The sequence below is a fragment of the Buteo buteo genome, chromosome 13, assembly GCF_964188355.1.
Source record: "Buteo buteo chromosome 13, bButBut1.hap1.1, whole genome shotgun sequence".
NCBI classification, from domain to species: domain Eukaryota; kingdom Metazoa; phylum Chordata; class Aves; order Accipitriformes; family Accipitridae; genus Buteo; species Buteo buteo.
The window spans coordinates 9,398,958-9,423,796 of record NC_134183.1 but is presented as its reverse complement, the minus strand read 5'-3'; the positions used below and the strand labels follow the sequence as shown (position 1 = coordinate 9,423,796).

General features: G+C 44.4%; 1 protein-coding gene and 1 non-coding gene across 3 annotated transcripts; one reads left to right on the top strand and one right to left on the bottom strand.

Moving 5' to 3' along the window:
* Nucleotides 1-2,084: 2,084 nt before the first annotated feature.
* RAB11A (RAB11A, member RAS oncogene family) lies at nucleotides 2,085-22,303 on the bottom strand. Of its 2 annotated transcripts, none has more exons than XM_075044632.1 (5): nucleotides 22,163-22,303; nucleotides 13,946-14,141; nucleotides 12,780-12,973; nucleotides 11,722-11,802; nucleotides 2,085-2,496 (listed from the first exon to the last, which is right to left on the bottom strand). In XM_075044632.1, the coding sequence occupies exons 1-5, from the start codon at nucleotides 22,200-22,202 to the stop codon at nucleotides 2,450-2,452; spliced, it is 558 nt and encodes a 185-aa protein (XP_074900733.1). In that variant the 5' UTR covers nucleotides 22,203-22,303; the 3' UTR covers nucleotides 2,085-2,449. The 2 variants fall into 2 exon arrangements, with proteins under 2 accessions (XP_074900733.1, XP_074900732.1); XM_075044631.1 differs by lacking the exon at nucleotides 2,085-2,496 and adding an exon at nucleotides 3,310-5,035.
* A 261-nt stretch (nucleotides 22,304-22,564) lies between these two features.
* On the top strand, nucleotides 22,565-22,636 carry TRNAQ-CUG (transfer RNA glutamine (anticodon CUG)). Its single transcript has one exon. It is a non-coding gene; the product is annotated as a tRNA-Gln (tRNA).
* The last annotated feature ends 2,203 nt before the right edge of the window (nucleotides 22,637-24,839 follow it).

Below are 24,839 nucleotides of genomic sequence, written 5' to 3'. Positions count from 1 at the left end.
GCACCACGCTCGCGTCAGGGCGTGGGGAGCCCCGGCACCGCGCTGCTGGAGGACCCAGGACCTCACCGGGTGGTCGGGTTGGCTCTGAACCCCCCTGTGCAAACTAAGAGTTTAGCAGCAAGACAGCCAAGCTGAGCCCAGAGATCCCCCAGGCTTCCAGAGCAGCAGATTTTCGTGTTGCAGGATAATGCCTAAGTAGTTACATGAATGCTGCATGTGTGCATGGGGGCAATGACTGATCAGCAATAGTAATTTTATTTTCCAGGAAAGCCTTATTTGAGATGTAAGTAGGCAATTATTTTGTAGGGCCAGTAGGAATATATTTTATGTACATGAATAGAAAGACTTACCTCAAAAATATCAAGAGAAAGGCAGTTTGATAAGGAATAGTCTTGTTAGAGACCTACCTTGACACCTAGCACAAGCAGTCCCAGCTGCCGGCCTGACCAATGTTTGTGTGTCACTGTAAAGTTTGCAATGAGACTCCAGAGAGCAGAGATGTGCTCAGTTTGTTGGTTTTTTTTTCAAAGCCAGATTTTCAAGCCAAATGCAATGATGTGCATAGAGCTTAACAGGAAAAAAAAAAAAAAAAACCAAAACAAAACCAACAAAAAAAAGTACCTTCTTGTATATTAGCATTAGCTTAAGAAATAGGCATCAAAATGGCAATACTTTTTTAAGGCAAGACAGATTTGTAATATATTTGTTCACTGTGCAAAGGTATCCTACCTTGTACAAAATAAATTTAATTTCTCTCAATGTGTATTTCTCAAACGTACTCATTTGCAGATTAAACCTTCCAGCCTGTGTTCAGGACCGAGCTCTGCAGGTGATGGGGCTGGTCACGAAGGGGCTGTCCCCCTCAACAAAAAAACCCACAGGCATCAGGCTTACAAGCCAGAAGTTGCAGGATTTCTCAGAAAACGCAAAGCTGTAATTCAGACTGTAATTTGGAGTTCGTTTCGAGTAAGGCCTACCTTTAAAACAAAATGTAACTGGCTCTGTACATATCTTTCTCACAATTCTTCAGCAGTTTAACCTTAGTGGGTCTGAGCAAGAGACCCCGGTGATGCACAAACCCAGCCGGAGAAGCTCCCACATACCTACAAAGAGCATTCTGGGGCGAAAGCCAACACCAGGTGTCTCTCTGATTTTCACGTGATACACTTCCATGCGTGTCGTGACAGTGCTCTGTGCTGCCAGAGGGTTGTTGTGCCTTCAGGTGGACACACTGGAGGATACAGGCCAACGCAGTTACCCTACTGCACCCAGCAGTGAGGAGGCAGGACACACAACAGCCGTCTCAGCAGGTCTGACAGCGCTCCGAGGGAGCCTAACCAATAAATCACGAGCACAGATTTGAAGCAGAAACACCTTCAGGATTAACGACTCCCAGGCAATGCAGCGGACTGCTACATGTTGAAGCTTTTTCAGTATCTGTGCTTCGTATTTCTAAAAATCTTGTTAACTAAAGCCCAGCATGTAATCTTCTTATTTGACAAGCCACACTCAATAAGCTATTTAAGGCTGGAAATCCATCAGGTTTGAACTGATAGAATAAGTAATTCTAGCTTAATAAAAATGTCTTTAAATCAGAACAATTCCATGTCCTTCCTGCTTAAGAGTCAGAACCTCAACTCCCATCAAACACAAGAACCACTGATGCTCACTGAACAGCTTCGTAAGTGTTAAGGTTGGGACTTCCAAATATGTAAATGATAGCAAAAGCTTTTGGCAAAAGCCAATTTTGTAGCATTGTACAGAGTTCCCAGAAACTCCAAAAGCTCATTTGAGGGCCCAAAAGCAGTATCTGTTATAATCAGTTGTCTCCTGTTAGCAGAGAAGAGACACTTCAGTACAGAAGTAATGCCAATTACAGAAGAGAATGATTAATCAGCAGCTGAACGGGAACAATACCCAGTTGGGTCAGTGTTCAGACAGAATAAAGTCTTGCATTGTCTCTCCCAAAGCACTTTGTGAAGTACCTTCTTGTCCCAGGAGTGTCACCCAGCCCCGGGCCAGCCGGATCCACTGCCACAGCACCGCAGTGCTTAGTCAGGAAAAAGCAGTACGAGACCACAGACCACGAGACAAAGGCTTTAATAGGTAAGAAGTTACATCTCTGTACATACATCATCTGATTTTGCTTTAGAAGTCAATAGCTATGAAGGCTATACAAACTATTGCATGAGAATTTCATGTTCCATGTTGCAGCAGTTCATAAGTACAAAATCAGATTTTGCACAGCATTTCTGTCTAAGGCCTGTTTTATGATTATCAATTTTAAAGGTTTGGCAGGAAATAAAAAAAAAATTAGAGTTCTTACTTTGTCTAACAGCACCCACAGCCATTTCACAGCTGCCCAGGACTTAAACACAGCACTGTTTGTTGCGAGGTGAAGGAAGAAGCACGTGCACACATGCATACTCTGCGTGGGGCAGGGGCAGCCTCAGACAGCGATTTGTGCTCCCGCAGGCTTCGTTGCAGTGGCATTTGCTGCAGAAGGAAGCGTCTTGCATAAAACCATGCGAAATCCAAACCTGACGTGACAGCTGAGTCAAGCTGCCTGCTTACATGAATCAGAAAAGGAAGCGAAGTAAAACTCATCCTGCATTTCCAGTTGACAAATTTGGAACTTGGCTGCTGCAGTAACTTGGTTAATTCCAAAATAGGCTCCAGTCCGGCCAGAGAAAGTGCTGTGAGAACACTCCCACAGTAAGTAAGGGCCCAGTCTTACACCTCATCCTCAGACTCTCCTGCAATGCTAAAAGGCCCTAAATTGCCTTTGCCCCCAGAGCCACCAGTGCTGCCCCAGGCGCTCTGTGGGCAGCTGCTGCCTGCAGCAGGCGGCCAGGAGGCTGCCAGGGACGCCATGCACAACACTCGCTGGTGCACTTCTTCAGCAGGACACCAACGTCGGATCAAAAAGCTTAAACCATTTGCAGTAGAAGGCAGTATTTTGCTGTCCCACAGGATTTTCTTACTGGTGGCAATGCAGGGACAAAAAAACCCCAGGTTTGTAAAAGCTATTCAGAGGTTTGACTATAGCAAACCCACAGGCTTTTCAGAGCGTAAAAGCTTCCTGAAGCTGCCAAACTGTCATGGCTATGAACTGCAGAAGCCCCAAAAAGCTGCAGGCCTGGTCTGAGCGAAGGCGGCAACTGCATTACACAACCCTTTCAGTTCCTTTTCTCGGGCTACTTCCACTTCAGCATCTTCTCAGAGGCTGTTCCAAGAAGCTTACTAGCTTCAAGTAAAAACCATCAGGTCAAATCCCAGTTCTCCCAAAAAGTGCACCCAACACCATACTGAGTCGTCCCCTGTAATTCTTTATTAGAATCATGGATGAATATATTTTAAATCAATCTAAAAAAATAATGAATCAAGGTACAATACATGCATAAAATACAAAGTAATTTACAAACAGATCAAAACAGCATCTTCAGAACTAATACTAGGAGGAGAAATGGATTAAAAAAAAGTGACCGACTACAGCAATGCCTTCCGTGTGCCTTACACATCATGAGCACCGCAAGACAGAAAGGTTGGGTACGAAACGCAGCTGGTAGTGCCTACCCAGATTTGGATGTTCCAAGTGGGTCATATCAGAGTTTGAGAAACATCCCCTACAATCAATTACTTCCCTATAATTGTATAAATAACTGTAGGCATTTATACAACAAACGGTTCTTTTAAATATTGTAGAAATTCAGTGCCTATAGCCCCCAAATCTTAACATTAATGACATGTTGTTTGGGAATAGCACGTACTGAGTGATACGCAGTGAGTGCAGTGACAGAAGGCACAGTTCATGTATCCCTGAACGAGCTAATCGAACAGATTATTTGTACGGAGCGACAGACCACAGAAGGAACACATCCAGTAAGAAAACTACTCCAGATGTTTTCGTTAAAGAACATACACCAAACCACTGGAATAATTTAAAAATGCCAGATGAAACAGAACTGAAAACTAAAACCAGGTTGTGGAAGTTATTGATTCATCAACTCAAGCATTTGACTATATTAATATATGTGGCATGTTTTAATAAATGTGATATGTAATATGTGACAACACTCTTCAAGTCTGTGCACCATGAAAGAAAAAAGGCATCCTCAAATCCTGATACCACCAGCACTGTGGAGGCCAAGTCTCGGGCAGCACAAAAACATGCTGCAAGTTCCACTGTTAGAGTCACCCTTCATCAGTCACACAGCTTGCGCTTTTGCTTTCTTCACAAGAGGCACCTCAAATGGAGTCCCACCAGCATCTCCCCGGCCAGCCTCCCAGCAGCTCTGCCTCACTTCACAACCTCCTCTGCAGCAGGTGCCAAACCACAAAAGCTCATTCACAGGTAGCAAGAACCCTGCTGCTTGTTCACAAGAAATTCTCTTTTCTCCCCCATAATATTCTATAAAAAAAATCCTCAACTTGACAATCTGAAGATGTAGCCAAAAACATTTAACTTACATTAAAATTGCACTTCAGAGCAATGGGCGTTTCATCAAGCTTTAGATGCAGTATACAACATCTTAAGACAAGGAAAGATTATCCTGCCCAGAGATATTTTCCTAGTTAACCTGACAGTAATTGTTTTGCAAGGAGCAGAATAACATCTTCAAGTGCTCACTAAAGGTGTTTGTGCTCTGACTAGCGGGCATCATGTTGGAAAGAGATCAGTTCAGTTCCAAACAATTTACTGAACCAGGGAAAATACTGCAGCCACATAGAAGCAATAGATTTATAAACACTGAAATCAAAGTGTTTAAGACATGGAGAAATTCAGAAAGAATAAGCAGTAACTAAACACAAAAAAGTAACCACGAGAATTACAAATATATTTAAATCTTGGACCTGGGGAATATACACAGCCTTTTAGGAAAGAATGAACAATTCTATATATTCTGACAGCACTGCATCTTTGGTTTGTTTTCAGTGGTTGGAGGGACATGAATGGGAACCACATTGTTGCTTGGAGACATATCGTTTTCACGTCTGTCAGACATTTGCTTCTGGGAAACAATACGATAAATCTCTGGAAGATGAGAAAGAGCTAGTCATTACGTGTACACCAGCAAAACACCATCAGAAAATTAAATCTGGGGGAAATCAGGCATAAAAGAGAAATATTTCCCATAGTTTTGGGACTATATAGGTAATGCACAGAAGCTTTCACAAGCAGTTCAATTGTGATGCTTTCTATAGTCAGAAAATAAAATACATTTTTGCAAAAGAAATTAGTTTTTTAACAACTGTTTTACTTCCCTTGAGATAAGAGTTAGTAAATGGGGAGAATTCACAAATTTTTTTGCTAGGAATCAGAAACTATGTGCCCCATGAATTCCTTCTGATAGTTCTTAAGGCTCCAAGGACAATAGTCACATGTTTGCTGACGTATCCACAGACAACAGCAGGATTAAGAAGAACCACTCAAAATTTCTTTCTCTGGGATTTGTAAGTGACCGATGGGATGTGCTGTACATAAACTCATAGAGTAGCCACAAAAGCACTTCAGCTGCACAGAAGAAAAAGTACGGTATGCGTAGCACTTCACACCCGGAAAGGAAATAAAGGATACCAAAAATAGAACATGGGGAACTTGCTTGCAAATTTGCATTTAAAACCCATTAAAGTTAAAACAAAAAAAAAAAAACCCAACCAAACAAAAAAGGCTTGTTAAACCTCAGTTTTAACAACAAAGTTCGAAAGTCTTTCAGAGTCAAAAAGCCAACCCTGAAATGACAACATCACATCTTCTACTCTGCACACCAGAAAAGCGTGCTGGCAACAAACGCACCAGCACTGCCAAGCAGCAGAGCCCCCAAGAGAAGGGAGCCAATGCCCACACCTAATTTGCACGCTCCACCTCACTGCCCTGCAGTTAAGGTTTCAGATAAGCCCAGGCTGCAGAAGACGAGGGTGCCTGCACTTCACTCCTCCTGCAGAGCAAAGCAGGGAAGAGCAAAGCTGGTAAATAACTCTGGCAAAACAAAGCAAATGTCCAAGTTCTTTTGGAGGTCTTAAGTCTCTTATCAGCTGGATAATGACTGTCCAAACACACACCTCGCCGGACCCCAAACCAAGAAATGTCTTTTCCACCAGAAATTTGTCATTAGTGAGTAGCTTTTGTTCAGAATTTTAATGAGCTGTTGCTTAGTGCACATCCTGACATCATTTCAGTACTGGAAATTGAGCAACCTTGTGCAGAGGGGTCCTCTTTTCTGCCAGGGGCTGATCACACAGCTAAGCGCCTGCTTTTACGACAATGGGAAGAGATGGCACTGAGGAGCTAAAAAGGGCCCCTGACAAGCAAGGCTTGAAAACCTTGCCCTTGACACAACAAGCCTGCACTGATTTAAGCAGCCAATACAGAGGGCAAGTGCTCCCCAGGAAGAGTAAGAGCAGGGCTGCACGCATCCATGGGACTGCTGGCAAAATAAAAATCTCTCACATAGATACTGTGCTGTATCTATGGACTGTACAAGTAACATTAACCTTTGCAAGTGGTGCTTTCAAAGAATCTGCCTATTGCGCCTCCAAACTGACAGCTCAGACTAGATAAACTGTTCAGAAAAAATGGATTTTACATACACATTCAGTTACAGATCAAGTCGCTCAGGCAACCAAACAAGCTGCACACATAAAAGGATTTTCTGATTTCACCCTTTCTTGAGTTCACCCTTCTTTCCAACAGTCTTATACATAAACAACTTCAGAAGTTCAGTGAATCCCATGAAATCAGATCTTGAAAGCCACCTGCAACCCCATGTGGGAATTAGCAGATAAAAATCAGCATCGCCCTGTGGCAGGCCACTCAGTGATGTTCAGAGTGCCTGTGTGCTGAGGTGGGAGGAGCACACCTGGAAGAGCTCTGCATTCTTCAGGACAACTTTTCCACTCTACTACCCTGCCCCAGCTTAGGGTAGACAGCCAGTTTACCTCCAAGTGCAGAATGCTGCCTGTTCCCATTCAACAGGGGAAAGCTCTTGCCACCTTCCTTACTGGAAACTCTCCAGTAGCACCTCCAGCAGCAGCAGTTCTCAGTTTTCCAGAGAACTTCCTGAACAAATTCATACTAGATCCTAACACGAGCTGTCACACACTTCCTCCAGCCCTGTACATGAGGGCTCACAACAGGGTGCTCTCTGTATAACACCATCATCTTCCAGCAAAGATCTTCAGTAAACAGCCCTTAAGCCTTAAAACCAATCTTAACACCACTGATTTCTCTGTTGGTAAAGGGTCTATGCCTTCTGACTCTTGAGAACGTACTTCTATGATCCCCACTTCCACGGCCTCCCCAGCAGTCACACAAGGACACTTAGCAGCTGTGCTGCTTGAATCAACTTGCAGCAGGCTCAAGTTTGTTGCTCACTGCTGCTTCTCCCTCCTCTGCAGTGCAAACCTTTGTGCAGCCACAGCGTACTGCCCTAGATGAAAGCCTAAATGGCTAAAAACTGCCTTTGCCCTGGATCAGCTGCACACTCTTTCACCACACACAGCTGTGCTGGTGTGAAAGGGGAGGTAGGAACAGCTTAAACCTGCTCTCACTGGGGCAAAATGCCCAGCAGCAAAGCCTACACTGAAACCAGTCTGCACAGAGGAATGCCAGGCTAATGAAGACATGTGCTTTTTAATGAAGAAACTACACTTTATGCTCTGTACAGTAACTGAATGAGACCTTATTAAGAGCACATTCAGCAGAATGCATCGCTGCATAATTGGTAACTGCATGAGACAGGCCTTGCACTGTAAGAGGGCTGGGAAAAAGTGACATTGCTGCTTAGGAGGAGCTTGTCCAGTCCTTGTCTGCTCAGCCTGCACTAGCATTTCATTCATTTTCAGGTGTACAAAGCTAAGAAAAGAGGAAATCCCTAGATTTTTTGATGTTAATGCTTGCTGATGTTGTTTCCTTGGAGATGGGATTTCTTGGAGATGAAACCGCAGCAGAACGTGGTACGGAAACACAGACAGCACAAAGCCAGGCAAGGAATGGAGGCAGACTCCAGTTTACTTTAAGGATGCTTTATCCTGCTGTGAATGCTCAGAGTGGCTAGGATTATAATACCAGTCTCTCCTATTTGCCAGATGATACAAAGCAGCTTTGTGTGCACAACAATCAGCCCTTGAAGTCTAGACATCATGCAACAGAATAATTTGGATGGTGACCATTACTCTAAGCCACAGAAGGAAAAAGTCCCCAAAACCTCATCTGGAACCCACAGCAGGACAGGAAGCCCACTAGATGTAAGATATACCCCTATCTAAAAGTCCTCTATAATACAGGGAGAGGAAAGAACAGCTTTCTCCACCTTCTTCCACCTGTAACAACAGCAGATCACTTAGGCTGTGCTAACTATAATGGATTCCTATTTCCCATGCCCAAAGCCATCTATTCAAAGTGGATTAATATGAGAATCTAGGTGTGGATAAGCTTAACAGCGACCCTAGTACACCTCCAAGGGAAGTACTCTTAGAAGTTTCCGACACTGTCCAAACCAGACCAGCTTCAGTAGGGCTGGAGAAGAAAGGATTTTTGCTACAGACCTTAGTCACAACACCCTGTTCAGGAGAGTTCTAAACAGCTGTATGAAAGGCATCGGGAGCAGCCTGGGACGTCTCTGCAGTGCAGTTCCCAGCACTGCAAATACTAGCAGAGCTGGTACAGCAGCGTGCCCTGCCCCTTCTGCTGTCAGCCACCTCCACTCACAGCCTGTGGCAAAGCCTCTTGGCTTTACCTACTTCCTTCTTCAAAGGACAGTGAGCATTCCACCCGCAGGCACTATGCTTGGAGGCAGCCTTGCCAAATACAGACTATCCATGATTCTGCAGGGTCACTCTGAAAACAACATTCCTCAGACAACTGCTCCCCTCTTTCCTTCAAAGCAAATCATTAACAGAAAAAGCCAGCTGTGAAGTGTTATCGAGAAGTTTATTGGCAGAACATTCGTCCTTAGCATGCCAGTCACAGCTGAGATGGAGCCAACCTGCTGCTAATGCATTATTTACTTCATCTTTATCTCCCTGAAACAGGAGCTCCTGTCTGGAGCGAGCCACATGCCCACTAATCAGCAGAAGTGTTTCTTCCAGCACAGTTGAACCAAGCCCTCCTGAACAAGGATCCTGTCTGCATACCCAAGAGCTCTTTATCCAAAACACTGTCAGAGCAACATACAGGGAACATTGACATTTGTGGAAAAGCAACAGCCTCAACAATCTGTCAGAGTCCACCGAGGGCAAGTTTTAATCGTTTGTTATCCCATTACAGACTGCTCTCCCTTACAGAAAAATTAAACCAGAAAAAAAAAATTAAACCTCCACAAATTAGAATCCAAAATACTTCTGGAATAAAAGGTACTGTTGGAAGCATGTGAGGAGAGATAAAGAAACAGCCTAGCCTATGCCCAAGAGGTGAACTGCTTCCCCATGGCAACAGCAGTATATCATCTGAGCATCACATAGCTCTGTCAAAGTAAGGAAGCAGCCCAGAGCATGCAGGAAACTTTCCACCTCTTCAGCTGGCACTGTTAGAGAACAGAATGGTCCAACAGGATATGGGGGCAATTAGGTGACCAGTTTATATTGGCTATGACAGCCTGACAGACACCTTGGGTGGGGATAAATAATGTCTGATATATTTCCAGTTCTGTTTTATTACTGCTGGTGCCAAACGAGTATGAAAGTTAATTAACTAACCTTCATCCAAGAGCCCCGATCCTCGCTGAAAACTGAAAGAGCAAGCAGCAAGGCTGTTTGTTCCATATTACACACAGCACATGTGGCCAAAATCTGACCTCAAAGTTCAGTCTAGGTGCTCCTCAGAGGAGAGGGGCTACCAAGGACACATGCATAAAGGAAGAAGTTTCAGGTTTTAGCAGTTACAAGCAAGCAATAAAAAAACCTGTCTTCCTCCTGAAAAATCTATGCCCAAATTCACAAGCATTTTTGACAGGACTGCCTTTAGGTAGATGAAGAAAATGGGAAATCCAGCAGGCATCCCAGATACCACTGCATTCAGCCACTCCTTAGCCATCCACCCTCTGATGGCATTAGTAGTTAGTCATGTAGGGAGTAAAGGTATAAGCTAACATAACTTCTTTTTTTTTTTTTTTTTAAATTTGTGCAATGTTGAATTACAACCAAATGACTACACTGAAGTTAAAAGGGAACCACATGGTTCAGCTAAAGAGGAAATGAACTCAAGTTCTAGTTCCAGCATTGTATGAAGCAGCAAGATGACAAGCATCCCTGTGCACTGTTTATTCATCTAAGATGGACACACTTACTTTTTCACTAGTATATGGACAGGTGCACTACTGCTTAGGAACACACTGTAAAAAACACAATAGAACCAGAACCTATCGGAGACCTCTTGCAACTAAGGATAAGGCAGGAAACAGATGGATACAGGCAGCTAATAATCCAGCAGCCTAACAACTCTCTCCACTGCTAGGGTGTTCATAAAGCATTTCAAACAACTCAAGAAATAATACAGAATTTATACTTTTATTACAGTAAATAACTTCCTAGCTGCCTCCTCACCCGCATGTCCCAGTATGGTTAACAAGTCCTTTTTGGTGTTTTTAAAAGAATGTCTAAATTAGCCGGCAAAGAAAAAAAAATTCAAAACTAATTAGGTGCCAACATCACAGCAATGAGATCTGATTAACAGAGACACATAGTTTAGAAACAGGGCCACGGCTCATACCAAGTGTATCGCGTAGCCTGGAACATGCTACACTGGGAAGGAGGGAATTTAAATTTGTAACTGGGAAACACGTTGGATCCACTCGGACAAAACAGAGAGACTGCCTGGTGCACCTAAAACAGAGACATACCAAAACAGAGGAGTCCCTCAGATGTTTTGAGGACCCAGACTAGAGATTTAGAGAGGCATCTGCCAAAGCTGGGAATGGCAAAAGCTCAAAAACCACACACGCCACTGGTGTCCCACTATGCCCTGGCTACAGCTGACAGGGTACACAGAAACACAGAAGTCCCATGACAGCTAGTGATTTCCACACCAATTTGTGAATTCCTACCCTATTTGTTATAAGCCTTGATTACGTTAAGGTCCCCCAGGTAGCTGGAGTTGAAAGTCTCAGAGTCTTAACAAGTTTTGCCTATCTAAAACAGGGTTTAAACAAAAAGGAAGTACTTTATCCACAGAGCATAAAAAACACAGCACTCGCTGCCTTCATATGTTACAGAGGCCAAAAGTCCAGCCAGAACTATTAAATGCAGTGACAATGACCACCCCACAGCTCAGGAGGCACCATGTCTCAGACTACCAGTAGGAGTATTGTTCAAACGAAGAATCTCTACCCGTTCATCCCTTTTCCCTTGGCAACTATGGTCACCATTAAAGATGGAAACAAACGAGATTGACTTCTCTGATAAACTGTTTTAACTTGATGCTTGCATGAGACAATTCTCTCCCGTGGGCACTCCCTATACCATATACAAATGGGAAACTGAAACATAAACTAGGCTGACTAGAAACCTGGGGCAGATCAAAGTGAACAAGGATTCATTCCTGAGTTCAAAGCTGGCCTTTCAACTGTGACACTTCGAAACCGGACTCCAAATCCTACAGCTGTGAAGAATGATTACAAATAGCAAAGTTTTAAACACTTTATAGGCAAAGAAACGCCTATTTGCATCATATCTGAGCAGCCTTCTGCCCTTCCCCCTTGAAACACAAAGCACTAGATGACTCACCTGTCAGAATAGTCTGGAAAGCTGCTTCCACATTTGTAGAGTCTAAAGCAGACGTCTCGATAAATGACAAACCATTCTTTTCTGTGTGGACAGAAATACTATAATTAGAGGGGTACATCACATATCTGTTTTCTGTCTGGAAGAACTGCTGTACTAGATTATACTTGTAGTGTTCCTGACGAGACGCACAGGTATCAAGTATAAAAAGTTGGGAGGTTTTCCCCCTTACGTGATCTGAAAGCAACACCACCCCACACCAGCATTAGAATTTACACTCAACCCCAAGCACAGGGATCAGTCCAGTGCTGTGTTACTTTGAGGCACATCCTCCTTCATCACTGAAAGTGAAAAGTTGCTGCACTTTAAAGAATTGTATGAGGAAGCTTTCTGGATTTTCTTTAACCTCATCAAGTTTCTTCACCTCCCACCTGCTAGTATGTCAGAGCAGCTTATTTAACAGGGGGAATGACAGTCCTCCACCTGCAAGCAGGGATCCTCACTGTCCATAAACTCTGCAAATGCAGCTACAGCAAGCCTTTATGTAAGAAACCCAGCTACACTCCTGGATTAAAGAAATTTGGCCTAAAACAAGACAAGATTTACAGAAACTAGAATTACCTTACACAGATCTTAATTATGTAACAAGAGTCAGAAAGCCAGTTTAATGAAAGTCTGTTCAGCCATGGGCATCTGTGTAGGGCTCCAGATCAGTTGGTACAAAGAAGGCAATATACAGGTGCAAAGCTACCACCACACAAGAAGTGCAAACCCAAAGCCATAGGCACAATTTTTGCCTATGCATTGTTGCTTCTGCAGGAGAATAAATCTAGTTTAAAATCTGCAAGTTCCTCTGGCTGATTCTTGAAACTACACCAGCATACATGTTCTACAAGGCTTCCTTTTTCACTGAATTAAAAAGAGGCAAACACCAGTATGTGACATTGAAGAATATCACCAGCATCACTCTTTTTCCTTCCAGCAGCACACTCATGCATCTAAGACCAGGTAGGCAGATCCCCACACAGTTAGCATTAGGAAATTATTTTGAGTTCACCAACCTGCAAAAGCTCTGGCCTCATCTGTAGGGACTGCTCTCAGGTGGCGCAAGTCACTCTTGTTTCCCACAAGCATGATTACAATATTGCTGTCAGCATGGTCTCTCAGCTCTTTCAACCATCGCTCTACATTCTCATAAGTAAGGTGCTTAGCAATGTCATACACCAATAATGCCCCTACAGCTCCGCGATAGTACCTGTGGGTGAAGAGACAGGTTAGAGAACCAGCAAGAAACATCACGATTAAAAGTGACAAGTTACTGTGTAATAATGGGAAATAGCTATTGCTAAGACAGCTATACAAAAATATATCCAGAAGCAGGCTACATGGTACCTGAAACAGTGAAGTAGAGCATCCAAATTAGGGTTATGCCACAGGACCACCAAAGCAGCCAGGACAGCTCAGAGTCTAGGGGGTAAGCCAAACCCCATGTTTGTGGGGAGAACCCTGCATCCCAAAAAAATGAAACTCTGGAATCTGTGGGGAGCTACTGTCACCTTCAACCTCTGATCCACCCCTGAAAAGCCTCCCCCACCCATCACTGTGGGTGCAGTATGGGCACAGCCCATAGTGATAGAGAGACTTCAGAATGACTCACTGGATCATAAAAATGTCAACCTGATCTATTCCCTTTACAAAAGGCCACAGCTGGTTTCCTTTCAGACCAGAGAGAGGCACAGTAAATGCATTCAAAAAGAAACAAGCTGTGTTCTCCCACCCCAAAATTACCTCCAGCTTTACTTAAATCCAGCTTTTTGCTATACTTGTCTTTTTCCAATTAAATAAGCACACAAAGTGAGTAGTCTTTCCTTGCTGCTACAGGAGGGTTTCTGGTCTTAGGTTACCACTGATAAAACCTCCACGAACACTGATATTACTTTATCAGTCACTTGCATTGAAATGAGTCTCTCAAAGCTCTTGCATTCTAGGCTTGAAATGCCTCCAGTTACGTATCATGAGAGCAATGAGAAGTAAATCAGTTTGTGCAGGGACACACTATATCAAGTTTCTGGGCTGAATAATATTTAAGCTTCCTTGCACCACAGGTTGTGGATATTACACAATAAAATACAAACACCCCCTGTTTGCAGTTTCTGAGGAATCAGAAGGGCCCAAAATTACCCTCCTCAGCAAAAGCTTCTCTTCAGCCATACAAGCTATCACTTACGCTGATGTTATAGCTCGGTATCGCTCCTGCCCTGCTGTGTCCCATATCTGAGCCTTTATTGTCTTCCCATCAACTTGAATGCTTCTTGTTGCAAACTCCACTCCAATGGTGCTTTTGCTTTCCAAGTTAAACTCATTGCGAGTGAATCGAGACAGAAGGTTACTCTTGCCTACTCCAGAGTCCCCAATAAGTACAACTACAAGACAAAAATGACATAAGAATCAGATTCCAGATGTAGATAATGCACTGACAATCACCTGCAACAAACATTTCTTTTCCGGAATGAAGCATGAAGGAATGAATGGCAAAACCACCACCCCAGAGCTGCCACATTCACCAGCATTTTGAACAGACCTTAGACTTGACTTTTACTTGTTACACGTCAGTCTCCTTTGCCCAACATGGAAGAACATTCCTCCTCCAGGAGGAATATACATGGCTGTCACCGCAAAAGTCGGGGACAGTTTGGATTTCACATCCTTGTAACAACACTAGAACTAAAAAAAAAAAAAAAAGAAAAAAGAAAAAAGAAAAAAACCCCCACACCACACAACTGAAATCTCTTTTGCCAAAGAAGTCCAGAACACAGGGCTGGCAGCAGACTCTGCCTGCGTTTTACACTCTTCATACCTTTGCAGAAGAGGCTCCCCACTGGGGCAGAAAAATTTGTGAATGGAAAAAAGAACCACCTAACCCTGATGGACAGTTTAAAATGTTAGCTGAGCCACAGCACTCTGCTCTTCCACGGTCCCTCACTGCTGTAACTCCTGGCCACTTTAGGCCAGAGCCTGAAACTGCTCTAAAACACTGCCAGGGTATCACTGCGCCTCAGAATTAGAACCACCATCCACTCCCCCTTCCCCAGCTCAGCTTGACTTGTCACAGCACCAGTGCCAAGCAAACTAATTGGAAGGATTCAGCTATGCTTGACAAGAGATTGACAGAAGGTTTAAAGTCCAGTTCCTACAGGAAGAAAAACGTCACGAGGATTCGCTGCAATATCCTGTAATGCTGAGTTGAAAGGTGCAAGTTTAAGTGTAACTTAGAACTCACTACCAAGGTGCAGGCCACTGGGTGAAACACATTCACAGCCCTGAGTCACACCAACAGGAGCCTCTTGGGATGATCTTATGCCCATAAGGAAGATAAGGTACTGAACAGGTAACAGAAGGAAATGGAAGAAAAAGAAGAGTAAGATCCTTGAGAAGAAAAGCTGATAACTTTTAAGTTTGGCAGTGAATCAAGGCCGGTCCAAGCAAAAGTGTACACACTCAGGTGACAAAAAAAAAGTTGTGGCTATGCTTGTTTTGAAAAAAACAGAAATACTTGCTCATAGACAACATACATATGCTTGTTTTGAAAAAAACAGAAATACTTGCTCATAGACAACATACATCATTTAACAGTTAAGTTACTGTAACACAGTATTAAAGATTGTGTGGTACAACAGAGGAATGAGTGCACCAAACACACTTCAATCACATGAGAAACCCCCCACTGAGTCTTGGTCTAGCAGTGCAAATACTCCCATCTGCTGCTGCACCACACAGCAGCCCTCTGAACACCATCTTCTATTTAAATAATGCAAAACAACTCTGACAAATGGGATTTTCTCCAAGTGTAAGGGCAGAGCAGCACCTTTTAAACACCCTCCATAAAATGAAAATTGCAGCAAATGCTAGCTTCAAACATGGCCTTGTGGAGAATACTTCATCAAAATTAACATCTTTCCAGCCTCCTCTGCCAGCTGACTCAGCACACAGCCAGCCAAGCTACAGAAGTTGCATAAAGCACAGAGTGGCTCTGTTAACCACTTCCGTTTACAAAGATCACAAGTGCAGGTAGGCAGCGAGCACATATGCTGAATGCAAATAGGATTCTGCTTTCCTACATGACAGGTCAGCACCATTCAGTGTCAGCTGCCCTGACACAGCTGAACAGCTTTGCTGGCACAGAAGACACTAAACCTTAATAAACTTAGTGCAGGGGGCAGGGCACCTAATTGCATCATCACCACCTGGCAAAGTGCCATAGCTTTCTTCTTTCATTGGCAAATAAGTTCTTCAACACTATTTTGGCAGGTTTAGGCCACAGTTTTAGATGACATCATATTTGTATTCACTGGGATGCGTTACAAACAAGTTCCTAGGAGGCAAAAGTTGTCAACTCCCTTCACACACCTCAGTCCTGCTGCCACCCAGCATTAACTTTGGCAGCAGCCAAAAACTTCTTTAAACAAGAAAAGCAATCTACATACATAATTTCATTTTCCCAACAGGATGGATCATATACCTGTTAAGTATTCCCCTCAAACATATTTTTGTTGTTCAGTGCATATTTCAAAGCACAGCTTTAAGTTATTTAACATAAGACAGATCATTTTAATTCCTCTGCCAGGTTTTTTTTCCTTACCTTGTCTGAATCCCATGCTGCTTATGTTCTGAATGGTTTCCAGCACCAGATTAACACGTTCCAATTAAAAGGGGAAAATATTAGACCTTCCTCCTTGAAGTCAGCTAGTTCCTCTACTTAATTGGGCCATTGCAGCTCCTCTTGAACACAGACACAAGAACAGCTTGGAATGTCAGCAGGCGCCTAAGACTCCTCATACTTTCTGCATTTCTGCCAGTCTGAGCAAGTATCACTCTTTGAATACAATTATGAACTGAAACAGCTTTAACAGCCACTTGGATTGTATTATTATTTTTAATTTTGCTTTCCTTATCAAACCACTTCACTTTGATATTTTATGCTACGCAGTGTTCCCATGTATTATATTCTTGGCATAGAAATACAGTAGGAATGACCCTGGATGGCTAGTCCCATTCCAGCTATCCCAGGCAAACAGTTTCTGGGAAGGAAACGACATTATCTAGTTCCATGTTAAAGCTAATTGTTCCTGCACACACATTTTTATTGGGCTTTTCTTCCAGAAACTCATTCCTAACGGTTAGAAATTGCCTTCTAATTTTCAGAAGAAATTAGCTGTCAGCTGATGGTGGTGTTCATGTGCCAGCATTGTCCATTAGCTTATTAGTTTCTGCTCCCAGTAGTGTTTATGCTGGGCTATTTACAGAAAGCAAACGCATCTTCTCTCGGCTTTGTTCTACCAGCCTAAGCCAACTTCTCAAATGTTTCCTTATAAACAGACTGTACATATTCCCAAACATCTTCCCTACAAGTTTTTCAATTTCTTTTCCACACAGTAAGAACTGAGATACAGGGAGATTTTAATATTTCTATCTCTACTAGGCATACCTGGAACTGCAATTACCTTTTCCTGACCATATCACCTTGATGGCTCAGTCTGCCCGTGATCAGACCTAACTGTTCTAGCTTTAGGTTGGCAGACTTTTACTTTACCAAACTCCTATAAGTCCCCAGGCATAAAACCTTACATCCAGCATCCCACCTCATCTGGAGGACTGCAGTCCTCATCAGCACGCAGCCCTTCCAGCACTGTACTCTGACTTTCTCCTATACCACCCAACTTGCATCATCAGCGAATTCCTTTACTACATCAGCACTGGAAGGAGGAAGGTCTAGAGGAAACATTTAAGCAACATCAGCCACAAGACCTATTCTTGAAAACCTCCATCAATAACTTTCTCTGGACCAGCACTTCCCTTACAGGAGCAGCACCTTAGAAAGCTTCGCAATCAAGGGAGATTTGTATTGGCACATCCTGAAAGTCATGAAAACAATCACCCTGCTTCAAGTGACTACTACTAGGCAGGTCATTTTTACTTGTTTAGTGATGTGCTAGTTCAATACTTGCAACTGTGTGCTTCAAATCAATGCACTTGATTACCTACAGCATTTACCACCTCAAAGGTTTTAAGACAAGCATCTGGTGAAGAGAAAAAGAAAAAAAAAAAGAGAAAAAAAGAGTATGAAGTCCATGTTACTGTATAAATTTCATTCTTTAAGTCCAGTTTTATTTCTGTAGAAGACCAAAATAAGAATTTAATTTCCCAAGTTGCATGAAAAGCAATTTAGAGAACTCCATCAAGAAAGGATTATTAATTTTTCACCAACATTCCAGCTCACCCAATTTTTATTTCTGTTAAACCTCTAAATTAGTTGAATTTTCAGAAAATACTGTAATTATCTCATGAAATATGCTATTGACAACCTAATCAGGTTGAAAATGGAAAGTCCAGCATCACTAGCTTGTATTGTCTATGGTAAAAGTTATTACACAAGTCACATATTACACAATTTTAAAAAAAGTACACCAGTGCTAGGGAATTACAATGTCTAAACCCACTCGTCTCTGCATCAAGCTCTGCTATTAAGAGACATATCAATAAAGAGCCCAGACATATCTTCATGATCTCCAGAAGAACCTGCTGATGAACACCTCTTCCTGCCCACTTCAGTTGGAGTTTAAAGGAAATGTGAATAAGATGACCTGATTCTATACCTTGTAGGTAGCTGGTGATAAACCTAAAGTGATCATATCTTATATTAATCTTCCTCCTCACCTGTGCCTCCCTATTTTATTCACCTGTTTCCTGTCACAAAGGAAACTGGCGTCTCAAAGGCACTTTGGGGCAGGGGTCGTTCGTTACCTGTACGTATTGTACGTAACTCAGAACTGGGCCTCCAAACACCTCTGTAGTAAAATAGCTAAGCCAGCAAGTTTATTATAGCACAAAAAGTGCCTCCACATCTAATGCAGTGAAGGCGAAAGGCTTGCTACCATTACAAAAACCAACAGGTGTCATGCAAACACTTTTCCCTACAAATTTCTGTAAACAAAACACACAGGAAAAAAATGTGCTTTCTAAAACCCAACCCAAAAAGTTTGTTCAGATTCAGAGTATTTCTTCAATATCAAAGGGAAAAAAAAGTTGGAGACATGAATGTGATGCAAAGTAGCAAGCAGATAGCTTGAAACTAGAGTTTTTCCTAACGATGAGCTGAATGTCACCACAAGTCAGGTCCATATTCAGAAATGAGAAGCCTGACCCCAAATCCAGAGTTCCAGATGGTCAAAGTACAGACATAATCCCTTGAGCTCTGTCCATAGAAAACATAGAAGACATCTACAAGTGAGGATTACTTTGATAACTACTCATCTACTGCAAGTACATCACTTTAATCAAAAAGAGTAAAGAGTTCCTACATTTAAGCCAGGCTTAATTTATTAAGTAATGAAGTAATATCCTTATATCACCATTATATTTGCCTCCCATTAAAATTAGAGCAAGATTTCTACAAACTGGACTTCATAGGTCTTGCGTTTCCTCAAGTACAGTGCTGGGAACAGGAGGCACTGCTCTCAGCTAAACCCAAAAAGTATGGAAGAATACAAAGGCATGTGTAGCTGGACAAGATGAATTTACCAGGAATTGTCTCTTTACAAGCTAGGCTTAGGCTTTAGCATATGCTGAAGTGTTGCAACAGCATCAGGAGAGGGGTATTTTGTAACAGGTACTGTGACTTTATTGTACAGCAGCACAGGTGGGCTCAGCTTACACCCACCAGCAGAGTCAGCCAGATTTTTACATAAAGCTGCTGTCAGTGGCTGAGAGGACAAAACCAGAGGTGCCACACAAACAGAGGCATGGCAGTTTAATTCAAGAGTAGGAAAAGACAGCTAGACTAGAGAGTATCACCCAATTATTTTAAACCAAGTCAGACTCTGAACTCAGTCCCACCAACCTACCATGTCCCTTCAAGTTCATAAACCCAGAACTGTCCTACTGGATTAAGTGTCCTTACAGACCAACACCCAGTCTGACTGTCAGGAACCAATGTCTGAGAAACATTATGTGTAACAGAACAAACAGGCTAATCTTTGCCCCAGCAAGCCCTTGCATCTCCAAACAAGCAATACCTTCAGACTTGCCATTGTAACCATCACACTGAAATGCCCCAACAGACATTTTTCTTCCTCTATAAATTTGTGCAGTCTTTCAAACCCAGTTATAGTATTTACAGCAATGCACCACTCTAAAATTTGCATATACATCTGTGGGACTTCACATCCGTTTGTTTTTGCCTGCTGCTCAATAAAAAAAGCATTACAGATATCCAGAGAAATTAGGACAAACAGTACTTTCCCTATTCGCTCTCACTCGCTGTTTTAATTTTGATAAAGTTGTACATCACTTCAGTATAAGGGATACAAATCCATTAGGTGTCTCTGATTATTTTGATGCCCTTCCCCATCTTTTAAATTCTACAATATCCCTATCAAAATGGGTATGGCCATCCTGCCTACATTTCCCCTCAAACCCCAAGATGCTCATGTCTCGGATTCAAACATTGGCTTAATGTTTCCCCCGAGTTCTCATTTCCTTTTCCAACAGTTTTTACCTACCTCTTGCCTTTTTGGCCAGTGCCTGGTAAGGAGACATTCATTTCAGAGACCTACTTGCAATAATTTCAAGATCATTCCAGAGCAGTGACAGCTTGTTTGGAACCACCATCACCTTTGGGAAGTTACAAAAGTTTCCACAATTTGTATTAGTCTGCATTTGTTATGTTATTTCAGCTGCCACATTAATCCCAGTTATGTGACATTGCATCAACTTCCTGCAGTCTGCTTTAGCTTTGCAAAGCCTGAATCGCTCATCTTCAAAGCCATTTTTATAGCATTCCCTGCACTCCCAACAGCTTCTATAAACTAGTCTACACAGAAAAAGCTTGAGGAGGGGCAAACAATTAAACTAGCTTTGAACTTTTCTATATAACTGAATCCCAACTTTATTATTTCCCAATTACATAAGGAAGCAGGTCTAATAAGATAGGACCTCTCCCAACAAACTCTGTGTCACTGATATTCCCAGGCCTTCACAGCCAAAACATTAATTACAAGCACACTGACTGAATTGCATGAACAAGTAAGAGTAATGCAATGGTTTTGATAACTTGTACACATAAGTACCTACAGTAAGATTGCTTGATGCGATTAAACTAGTGGTCAGCAAGGCCGTTGCCAATGCTGCAAGCTGAGAAGAGGAGCCCTTCTGGGTACTTCCTGATTTGATTTTAATACCAGTACAGATGACTGATTTATAGTTAGAAGTAATGCCACTCTCCACATGGCACTCGGATAAAATGGACAACAAAAGAAAAAACATAATTCCTCAAAGTTATTACAGGAGCTTAAGGGTACAGAAAAAAGCCACTGACATTTTCCTTTACCTAAGTTTCATGATGACAAACACTGGGTCTCTCACCATTACAGCATAACAAGCAATGCTCTAAATCCTAAATTCAAATTTACAATACTATATCACAATAAACGACTACTTTTTACAACACTTTGCTTGCTTTTGCAGTAGGATTTAAAAAATTGGGTAGTCAACTTCAAAACATCAGCACTTCTGTACACGTTTCACAGCATGCTTTATGAACCTTTACAGCAGACCCTTATTTTGCTCTGCAGGGAGCGAAAGCTGAGTAGTTAACTAAAACCTGCAACATTTTAACCCAACTTGCTGCTGCAGGGCTGACCGGAGGGGCAGCTCTCCTGGAAGACCAGCTATTCCTGCCCTTCTCTGCTGGGTGCCGGGAGGGACCGCTGGGTGTGAAACAGCAGTTACATTCACCCCTGGCGAAGGGCTCAGAACACAGAAGGCAGCAAGTAACACCACGTTATTAAATTAGCTGCATCATCTACCAACGCGGAGCATCCAACTCATTTACTTTACAGCCTTATTTAAAAGCTGGAAAAGGAAGCAGTCCTTATCGACCCTGGGCATCCTCACTCACGACCTTTGCTCGCCTTCCCAGCAGGCCGGCCCTCGCCTCGGCCCGCTGACGGAGCGGAACCACCGGACGAGAGGCAGACACGCCGGACCACCCCTACGGAAACCTGCCCGAATCTGACATGCCGGGCTGAGGGCGCGCCGGGGCGGGCACCGACGCCCAGCACACCCCCGGCGATCAGCCTCCAAAAAGATCCCCGCCGGCCTTGGCGATGCCCGCGGAAGCGCAGCTCCCCCCGCCTCGTACCGGGCGAGGCCCAGGCGGGGCTGGCCGGGGGGTCCTCCGCCCGCCCCCTCGGCCGCCTTAGGGGAGCGGCAACCGGCACCCGCCTGTGGGCCCGGGCACCCTCCCCGGGGCGGCGAGCGGCTCCCCGCCCCGCCGCGGGGTCGCGCCGTGAGGAGGGCGCTCTCCCCGCCCCCCCGCCAAGGCCGGGACCCCCTCCGGAAGGTGACCCCTCCGGCTGCCCTGGGGACGAGGCGGCGCGGCCGTTACCTTTGAAGAGATAGTCGTACTCGTCGTCGCGGGTGCCCATGGTGGGGTGCGCCGAGACCGAGGACTGGGAGCGGGAGCCGGACCCCTCCCTGCAGCCGCCGCAGCGCTTCCGCCCTCCGCCCGCCCACGGCCAGGCGCTTCCGGGGCAGCGGGGCGACTGCGCCAAACTGCTTCCGGGACAGAGCAGCCACTCTGCCCACCCCGGCCTTAAAGGGACGGCGCCGCGGGCGGGGCGGAGCGGGACGGGCGGTCCGCAGAGCCTGCGCGGACACGTCCCCGTCGTCCACCTACGGTCGCGGTCGCGGTCACGGTTACGGTCACAGCCGTGGGGATGGGGTACGGCGGCAGCGTGGGGGTGCTGGGGAAGGGACTAGTGCCGGCCGGGAGGGAATATGGCAGAGCGGTTCCATGGTGTAATGGTTAGCACTCTGGACTCTGAATCCAGCGATCCGAGTTCAAATCTCGGTGGAACCTGAAGCTTTTATCTCACCTCTTTTCTTTTTTCCCGGCCTTCTCTGCCCAAATTATGGCCAGACACACTCCGCGCTCCCCGGGCTCCTTCACACACGGAGGTGTAACAGCCACACCTCGCTCCTGCTCTTGGCTGGCGGCCACCGGCCCTATCCCCAGCCACGGGTATGGGTGTCCGTCTCCTGCCTACACGGGCAGGCGATGGCTTCCACCCCAGAGCTGCCCGCAGCCGCGGTGGAGCTTGGGGTGGGTCGGCGGGAAGCGCCCCAGGTCTCACAGAGCTGGGCTGAGAGGGGCGTGCGAAGCCGGCGGACCTCGTGGTGGAGGCTCGGAGGTGCCAACGAGCTCCTTCGCCTCATGAGGTGCAAAGGGCCTGTGGGCGGGGGCCCCTTCCCTACCGCCATGCCACTGCCTACCCCGCTTCTCCCCTCCCGAAAAGGAAGCCCCCTCGTCTGCCCCTGTGCTGTGGGAGACCCCAGCTTTGTCATCAGCTTCCCTTGGCGCAGGCTCAAGACCTAAATAGAAGAGGATAAAAATAGCGCTTGTGTCCAGATGATTAAACCAAAGCCCTTAAAACTGCTCTTTTTCCACCAGCTTGCCATTAGCAGCAGCGGTATGTTCGCCATCTCTGCAGTCAGTTGCTGCGCATGGAAAGTAACCCCCGGGCATCAGCAGCAATGCTGTGCATCGGTTACTGTCTGCCGGGATGACAACAAACCATAACGTGATCCTCTGCATTTAAAAATAAATAGTTCACGCTGCTTTGGAGTTTCTGGGCAGGGAAAACAAAGTGCTAATAACAAAGACACGCGACGTGTGGCCACAGCGTGTCACACCAGAGGAGTACAGCGCTGGGCTCTCCACAGACACACGGGTGAGGTCGGAGCATTGGCGTCTCGGCTCACTCCACGTCCTGCCACCAGCCTCCGGCATGCCCTGGCAGATCGTACACCTCCAGCTTCTTGCAGGTGCACAAAACCCGCCGAGCGTTTGGGGCTTTGCATCCCCAGGACCCTGTTTTCCACATGTTCTGTGGGAATCATTTTATGCGCCAGTTCCAGAAGGGTATTGTAAGGCCAGAACCTCGCAGGAGCAGAAGGCACTCCGGTAGTGTAGTGGCAAGGTCTGTAGGAGTCTGCGTCGTCTTTGGACTCATCCTTTTCATCTCCAGATGAACCCAGAACACCCAAAATCTTGCATCTGAAAATGCTCATCCTGCTCCTTTCACCCTTCTCAATCCTACTGCATTGAGTAGTGCATTAAAATTGGTAACAGATACCTGTATGTGTAGAGGCTGGGGTATATTTATAACTCTGTAGTTAAGGTTTCCATCTCGCATCCTATTTGCAGTTCTCCGTTGAACTTTGTTGTTAAAAAGCTATTAATTTTCACTTGATGTTTCTCAGGCCTGGTTTCATCTTCCAGAATTGGTATTAGTTCTAAAAATATAAAAATAACACAAATGAAGTATTTTTAGTTATTCTTCAGTAAGAGCTGTTCTCCTTTTTGTGTTTTGCATTTTGTTTGTGAGCCTGGAAACACCCTTTATTTACATTTTTCATATGCATAAGCACTACTTCCTCTTACACCAAATTGCAGATGTTCTTCATCTGGAACTGGCTTATGCTGCGCAAGACTTTAGGGCACAAAATGAGGACATTGTCTTTTCTGGTTCAGCTAAAAATCACGGTCCCTACATTGCTGTACCGCTATCACTTGTTGAGCTTAAGACGTTATAAAGCAGAGGCATTTTTACCAATCATGCATTGTAACATGAAAATTTCTGCATATTGCCATGTATATGAGCAGCAGCAGAGGTTATTTCTAGCTAAGCCTGTTTAAATGCATTTGATCATTTATAATCAGGTTCCTCATGGTGAAAAAATCTGAAACAGCAGAAAGAACTTTGCATCTAAACAAGAATCAACAGACAGCAGGGCATGACGATAGCATTGGACTAGCAGGGAGCTGCAGAAATTAAAGTCTTATATTCTGTTCAGACCTGGGTTAATTTTGTTCCTGTTCAAGCAAGCCCCAGATGAGAATATACAAACCCTCAGGAAACATAACTGTCAGCGCAGACTGTTTTTTGCTGCTCTGCTCTTTCTTTGTGTCCCCTCCCAGAGCGTGCTGCTGTAGTTACAGGATGGCCTGGGACACTTCCCATGCATATGAAACATGGCCAAAAAGCAGAGGTCAGGCCTGA